General features: G+C 40.6%; 1 protein-coding gene across 3 annotated transcripts in view; it reads left to right on the top strand.

The window, feature by feature from the left end:
- Window positions 1-2,887: 2,887 nt before the first annotated feature.
- The window catches only part of si:ch211-217a12.1 (alanine aminotransferase 2-like), a 15,945-nt gene continuing 10,592 nt past the window's right edge, over window positions 2,888-8,240 (top strand). Inside the window, exons 1-2 of one of the 3 annotated variants that reach the window (XM_005912089.3) lie at window positions 2,888-3,038; window positions 5,067-5,255. In XM_005912089.3, coding sequence (XP_005912151.1) covers window positions 3,021-3,038; window positions 5,067-5,255 — 207 coding nt within the window. In that variant the 5' untranslated portion in view covers window positions 2,888-3,020. Of the gene's footprint in view, window positions 3,039-4,837; window positions 4,981-5,066; window positions 5,256-8,240 lie in introns of those variants that run through there. The other 2 variants (XM_005912090.3, XM_005912092.3) reach the window with 2 other exon arrangements.

Here is an 8,240-nt window from a genome sequence, read left to right on the forward strand (position 1 = left end):
GACTGGGATGCTTACAGGGAGGGGATCAGATCAGATAATGGGTTTAAAATATTTTATTTTATTCCAACTTACATTTTTAAGTGTGTGATTTGAGGCACAGATTTGATCAGGTTATTGCCTTATAGTTGGTTCAAAAAAAGCTGAACATATACCCAGTCTGTCTTGTTTGATGTTGATGACAGCTCCCTCTTGTGGTAAAAATGATCAGCTGAATGTTTTTTACTTGCCCTCATTCCCCCTTTTGTCGTCCTCTTAGATCAGATCAGTCACTCTCTGACTTTCCGCACATCTCGAATGACACAGTCTGTTCCGAGCCATCTTCCAGAGCAGCAGTTAATACACAATGACAGCTTATTTAGGTGGTTTAACATTGTGGTGCACCAGAATTGCCTTCATCCACACACATAAACATATGCGCACAGATCTTTATGTTGTATAAGGTCTCAGTAACAGTTACCCTTATGGGGAGGGAGTGTGTTAAAATTGGAAGCTGCTTATGTTCAGACTTGTTTTGACTGTGAGCCAGCACCACTGAGTTACAAGGACCAAGCCTGTAAGTCTCTCTTATAGTAATTATATAGCTGTTGCACAACATAAGGTATGTGATGTTGATCTGTCATTTAACGTTGAGGTAAAGTTGGAACAGATGATGCACTTACAGTCTGACAAAATGCACATGAAAGTCACCAGGGCATCACATGCTTGTGTGTGAACTGTTTTAGTTTGGGATATCAAATGTCTTTCCCAAACTCTTTCCAAGCCATCGGGGGGGTCTCACACTGTCCTACAGATACACATTCACACACCTCTCTGTCTCTGATTAAAACAAATGACATGCAAAGGAAGGAAATTTCCATGTGAGAAATGAATTTTATTTGACATTGCATTGATTTCCTCTGCATTCTTTGCATTCTAGGTGGTTTTTCTCTGGTACTGTAGTTCCTTTCGCATGAAAAGACAACATAGTGATGTGTCGTGGATGCAAATTATTAACCCATACCTTCGTGCCACAGTCCAATAACATAAACCAAAATACAGTATACAAAGCAAACGAATGAATATAGTTCTAAGAACTTTGAAAATCAATATTTGATAATGACCACTATTTATTCAACACAGTCTGCGCTCTCTAATGGAAGCTGTCTTGTAGTTTCTTTAAGTAGGCTTCAGGAGCACTTCTCCAGGCTTCTTGAAGGACATTTAAAGCTCTTCTTTGGATGTTGGCTGCCTTTGGTTTCCTGTCAAGATGAGCCCACACTACTTCAACACGGCTCCACCATGTTTTAGAGTCGACTGTAGACACTCACTATTGTCCCTGTGTTTCAAATTTGGATTCATCACTCCATAAAACCTGTTGCTACTGATTTCAGTCTGTGTCTTGTGTAATTTGGCATACCTCAGCCTTTTCTCTATGTTTTCCTTACTCAATAATGGCTTCCTAACAGCAGCTCTTCCACTGATACCATTTCTGATGAGGCTTGAGTGAACAGCAGATGTATCAATTGAAGGGGCAATGCGTCTCTCAGGTCCTCCGTCAGGTCTTTGCTGGATTTGTTTCCCCTGTTTCTTAAAGACCTGACTATCAGACGCTCTTCTGCTGTAGTCTTTAGACCTGCACCTTCTTTTGTGTTACTCCATCAGATTTTTTAAGGGCATGCCACACACCATACTGAAAGATGCCAAGTTTTCAACTAAGAGCTCTTTGAAAATGACCTTCTTGGTACAGTTTTATGCCTTTCAAACTGTTATCTTTGGCATTTCATATTTTGATGTAACAAATGATGAGTTTTGTGACAGCTGTTAGTCACAAAGAGCCTAAAGATACAATTTAAAATGGGTTCTTTGTTAAGTTGTGTGATGTGTAGACACAACATTGTTTCATGCCTTGACTTAGGTGCCGTTTTCAGAGTTGAATGATTTGTAGGTCAGTGTTAAGTTGGTCAACAAACAAACACATTCTTCTGAAAATGTGAAGGTACAAGGACTGGACTCAAGATGACTGAAAAAGCAGCCAGTTTCCAGTGTTAAAAAAAAAAAGGAAAACTTTCAAAACTCTTGCCCCAAACCCTCTTTAGAAGTCTATTTTTCTATATGTTAGCTGTTGCTATTGCACTTAATGTCCGTCATAATACAGGGCATTATTCATCAACAATCCAATAGAAATGATACTGTTAAAATGACACAGACAGCATTAATCTGACTCTCTCCCTCCGGCAAAGAAGTTTCCATTCTGAGCTGACAACATAATACTTTAATAGTTACTCTGTCGTTACATTCACTGTAGCAGTATACCTGTTTTATGGATTTTTTTTAAGAGCTAGAAACGCTAAGTAATAAAATTAATGAAACCTGCATTTCATTTATCTGCTTGACAATCGGGGTCCTGGTATTGTGTATGCTGACTGTCAACCTGTAATGGCTGTCTGGGACACCTCACTGTAAGAAAAGCCAGGCCTGCTTCACCTGCTATATCGAGTCAAAATCTCTGCTTCAGAGCAGGGCCACTGTATGGCTGATATTACAATGTTGTCCAGTGGTGAACCCACAGCAAATCACCCAATTAAAACCCACGTTTTTGTTTTCAGCAAGAATTTTCTGAATGAGAGAAATAAAAATAGAAGTTAGATGTTTGATTGTATGATGTGTGATTGACAAGGATCTCTAAAACTAAAAAGTATTTGTATTAATATTATTATTTTTTTAAACACAAACCTAAGTAAAATAACTTAAAACTGAAACTAGTTATTATATGTTGTTAACAACTATTGTAACTGCAGTTGTAACCACTGACCTACATTATGAACAGATAATTCAAAAAGTTGTTTATTAAATACTGTCTGGTTATTGATTAACTGTACTAAAAATCAGATAGTGGCTTCTTCATGTTGCTCTACTGTTTTGCTCCACATTGAACACAGCAGCGGATACTCAAGAAGGACATTTAATAAATTGGACTAGTCTTGTAAGATTTTACGAAGTACAGATTACGGTATTCGCATGATAACAGAGCCATCGTCGCGATGAAGTCCATGTCCAAGGTAAATAAAGTATTTGTACAGCAGATACAACACGCCAGAGGTCTATTCCAGGCGAGTTAGTCAGCCAGTTTTGAGAATCTAGCATATATATATGACTTTAAAACAGTTGGGAATTGTGCTTATTGCTTAGCTCTTTTCTAATTATACAGTTCAGTTTTGTTTTGTTTTGTTTTTTTTTTAAAAAGAAAAGAAAACCGCTTTAATGTGGGAACTTTGACCTTGACTTAACCTTTGGTGCTTTTTCTTTCTTTTGAGTCGTGCTGCTTGTCTTCATGAAAAGCCAATAAAACTAGCAAACTAACATCTTCCAAACGCCTTCTTCTACTGGACAAGCCACACTCTCAAGCAGGACAAAGAAAGGAAGAAAAATCTCCTTATTAAAGAACTTGGGTTGTACTTTGTGCACTCTTTTACCATCCATTTTTTCGTCACTGTTATTTAGGTGGCCAACATTGGCTCGGACTTGCACACGCTAACATTGTCTCTTAACGTAAATTAGCCGCTACTTGCTAACAACGTTAAATGCTACTTACTTATTTATTACTTCATGCTTTAACTTTAAAGAAATACTTCCCGATGCATAACAATTAAGAATAACTGTAAAAACATGGAAGCAAAAGGCAGCTGAAGCTGATGCCAACGCTGGCATCGGTATTGGATTGATACTGACGCAATAGGATCGATATCTTGATGCATGCTCAGTCATCCAGGTAAGTAAATCTCCAAAAGTTGATTCTGTTCATCTGGAGGTAGCGTTTTGTGGGAGAAACATTTCTCCCACAAAACTGGACCTCCCAGCCCATTGTTCCTTCAGTGGGCTAGTTTCAGTCATTATGTAATGTACCATTTATAAGATTGGGGAAACCTGCAGTCAGCTGAGACTGAAGGAGTCACCTGGATGAGTGATGAAACGTTTCTCCCACAAAACACTATGTCCAGATGAACAGAATCAACTTTTGGAGAATAGGATCAATACTTTGCTTCTATCCTCCAATACAGTATGTTGCCCATTAAATTTTCTTAAATAACTTATTTGTTTAAATGGAAAAATAGAGCTCAAATATGCATTGTGAAACATTTATTAGCCTTTTTGTGCTGACTGTATAGTCTTTAACCTATATACATAGCAAACACTAACCCAAAGCGATTCAGAGTCTCAAAAAATGTCTGTGAAGGTTCTCAGTCATCCAGGTCATCGTAGTCAAATGAGCTTGCAACGAAAAGGGTCTGGACTTCTTTAAGTTGCTTTCGCATGATATCATGCGGTGGGGGGCCAGGTTTCACAATGAGCTCAACTGAAACCCTGGCTGATTGGGACCCACACCCATTTTCACACCTTGGCTCTTCAGGGGGTCCTTTTGTCCCTCTGTGGGGGGATACTCCCACTAGGTTTAAATCTGGGACTCCCCACCATTTGACCTTAGAACTGAAGAAGCTTCTCGGATGAGAGGTGAAACGTCTTCAAGCAACTTAAAGAAGTCCAGATGCTTTTCTTTGCAAGCTCAGTCTCAAAAAATATTTTTTTAAATAACCAATTTTTGTGGAAAGTGGAAATTACAAAAACTTTGTAATCATTAAAATGTCACTGTCACACAACACACTGTCACTCCCCTACATAAGCTGCCTTTATAGGTTAAAAGTATTGGTATTGGTATCGGCAGGACCTGCACCATATTTACTTGGTATCGGATCGATAACAAAATTTGCAGTATGACACGGCGCCAGTCAGCAGCGTTAGACGCTGACGTCAGTCACGGTTAGGAAAATCCAGCCAATCGCAAACGACAGCGCGCGAAGGCGGGGCAGCACGGGGCGGCCCTGGGGGGGGAATACAAACACCCAGGGTGCAGAGGCTCGTGTGTCAGTTGAAGCTTAAAGGAAAGGGGCTTGAAGGGAAAGTAAACACGGAAACTTTTCTGACAACATCACCGCTGAACAACTGGTAACTGCTGATATACTTTATCTGCTCCCCGTGCAGCTAGGAGCGTCTAATTGCTGAACTTCTTTTCTTTCTTTTTCATCTTTTAGATAACGCTTCAGCTTCAACGGTGCGCTCGTGACATAACAAACATGTCCCAGCAGGCAGTGAACGGGGTCTCGCACCGGGGCAGGGTGCTGACTTTGGACAGCATGAACCCCAACGTTAAGCGGGTGGAGTACGCGGTCCGCGGACCCATCGTCCAGCGGGCGGTGCAGATAGAGAAGGAGCTGAAGGAGGTAAAGTGGAGCCAAAGTTGGACAAAGCAGGAGAAAAGCGCGAACTGAGTTAAGAGTATCGCTGAGGTGGCACTCAGGAGGGAGTTGGGTTTCAAAAGAATGGCTTGTTAATTTAAAGCTATGTGCTTTAAAGTGCGGGTTCTAACGTGTTTTTTAAGTGTTAAATCATATTTTTTTTTATTTTTTTTTTTTTTTTTGTTTGTTTTAGCCAAGGGGAAGACACGGTTATGCAGTTATGTACATACCCAGCTGTTGAAACTATTAAACAGCTGGAATCTAACTCTACACAGCCGTCATAGGTCACACCTGTTGGAAATACCCCCATTATATATAAGCCCAGAAATTATTAAGATTGCCTCATATTAGATTTTGGCACTCAGTAAGTAAAAAGTGTAATTTGTCGACTCTGTTTCCTCCAGATAAAGTTACAAAATAATAATTCAGGGCAGGCTTTGTGCATGAGATGCTTGACTTTTGCTGACTGGCTCAGGGAGTGGAAGCAGGACATTCAGGGCAGGTCAGCATTCAAAATGTTTGCATGCGCCACGATGAGCTTGTCGCCCTCTGCTCGTCTTACATTCAACAGGGCAATATTGATTTACTGTGCTCCCCTTAGGAAGGACAGCTAGGCTGAACAAGTTGTCTTTTGAAAGCTGTAACGCAACCCTCGGCTCTGCAGTTATGTCCTCTTCACGAGACACGTGATGAGCCTGCGGGGACGGCTCTGGCCTTCTTTGAGTACACTTTGCTCTCATCTTGCCAGGGGCGGCCAAAGGATCCAAAAGGATGTGTATAATACAAAGGGTTATTACATAAGAGGAGAGGGTGCACTCTCTGTCCTCCTTTGTTTCTTTCTGGGTTTACCCACCTCCCTTCTGCACGCGGGGGAGAGGTTTCATTGAACTGAGCTGCAGCTGTGAGGCCCAGCAGCCTCAGAGGCCTTTCTGTGCAAGGAGCCTTATAACAAGCAGCCCCCCCCCCCCAGTTCTGGTGAAATGTGGCCTCACTTCTCTGGTTGTCAAATTGTTCTTCTTTGCTTATTGAAGCCAAAGCAAATCCTGCAAAAAAAAACTTTTCCCAGAAGTCATGACAAAGTTGACTCGTCATCTATTGGTGAGCTTCCTGTCAAATCTTTTAACTGGAACACTTACTGACAACTCAGCAGATATTATGTGTGTGTGCGTCTGTGTGATAATGACCCAGACATCTGGCAGAACAGTGCCCACAGTGCTAATTCAAGCATGAACCTAAGCTTCTGGCAGTTCTGCACTTCCTGTCATAATAAAAGGGTGACAATACACCAGTAGAACGGGGGAAAAGAGCCCATCTATTACTGTAAACAGTTCTTTAATTTTCTTTTACTGAAATGAACATTGAGTGCATTTCAGTAAAATTGACTTTGATAAACCACATGATTAAAGCAACAAGGTTATTTTCCACTTTGCCTCAGTTATAGCTTGAATGAACCATGTTCCAGTTACTCTAGCACAGTTAAGCATAGAGAACCAAGAGTCCAAACTACAGCTGTTGTAAGTGAAATAACATTCACGATGACTGTCAGGCCTGTTGTCCCACAGGCTTTCTTGGCCTGGTCTGCAGGTCTGGTCTGCGTAATATTCACCTGGTGCTGACTGAGCAGGAGAAACGGAGCAGCGAGCCGGGGAACCAACTGGCTCCTATTCTACCCGGAGAACAGCAGTCTCTTTGTTGCTCGAGAATGGGGGCTAAAAAGGAAAAGTGCTGCATCCCGTTACTTAGATTCCAATCAAGCTCTTATCTGACAAAATCCTAACTCAAAGGACATTTGAAAGCTTGCTCTTGATATTATTCAAGGACACAAAAATGACTAATAGTGACTTGGTTTCAAGGAAAATACTTTGAGTTGAACTTAGAGGCTGGGTGCTTGCTGTTTTGTCATGTAGAGCACAGTGAATCATGGCAAGAATAATGTAAACAGCAGTTTGTTTGTTGTGTGTATGTAGTTGTTTAACCCAAAGGACAACTTAAACTACAGGACTTGACAGGATAAGGTAAGGTGTATATTACCACAATATAGTCCACTTATTTTGGTGAATGTTAAGAAGTAAATAAGACCCAAAATGAATGTTGGGTTGAGTTTACCAGCAATTTTTGTTTTCTTTCTGTAGCTATTTAGAAATGTAGTGAAACATAACATTATTTCATCATGATAAAAACAATGCCCAATCATTTTCATAGATTAAAATGATCCTTTTGGTAATTTTGGTTAACAGAAATCTTGTGTTTTGTCTTAATTATCTTATAAATGGTTAATATGTTCAAACCTGAAGCCTTTCACTGGTGAAAGTCCAAAATCTCTTGAGGTAAGGAATTACATATAGGAAAAGCCGTGTAGAACCCATCTGAGGCAGGTTTCAGAATAGACAGTGGCTGCAGTTCTGCAGAAAACAAAACAAGTTCCCAAGATTTTTTGGGAGGTGCAAGAATTGGTGCGAGCCAGTAGAATGAGAACAGCATGTCCTGAATTTCAGACCCACAAAGACAGTTTACATAAACAGGGTGCAGTAAGCTCCAGATGTACTTCTGGAACTGCTCTGTGGATTTTTTTCTTTTTATGTTCTTTGTGTGTGTGTGGTTTTTTTTTTATTGTATTACTAGATAATAAAATGTTGTATCCTTGCCTGAAATGCTAATTAAAGGCCACTTGTGGAAGTGTTTGGTAAAGTTAAATGGCCACACAGCAGTGCACGGATACTGTCGCCTCACGACAAGAACATTCCTGGGCTGAGCCTCCTGGTACGCTGGGGCCTTTTTGTGTACTGCATGTTCACTCTGTGCTTGCATGACTTCCTCCCATAGTTCAAACAAATGCTTCTCAGGTTAAATGGATTTCTAAATTGGCTATAGGTGTCAAATGAGAATGTGTGGTTGTCTCTCTTGATGGTTTGGTGACTGGATGTACCCTGCCTCTTACCCACAGTTATGAAAAAGGATATACCACTGTTC

The sequence above is a fragment of the Haplochromis burtoni genome, unplaced genomic scaffold, assembly GCF_018398535.1.
Source record: "Haplochromis burtoni strain Fernald_Lab_line unplaced genomic scaffold, NCSU_Asbu1 Contig_1, whole genome shotgun sequence".
Taxonomy (NCBI): Eukaryota; Metazoa; Chordata; class Actinopteri; order Cichliformes; family Cichlidae; genus Haplochromis; species Haplochromis burtoni.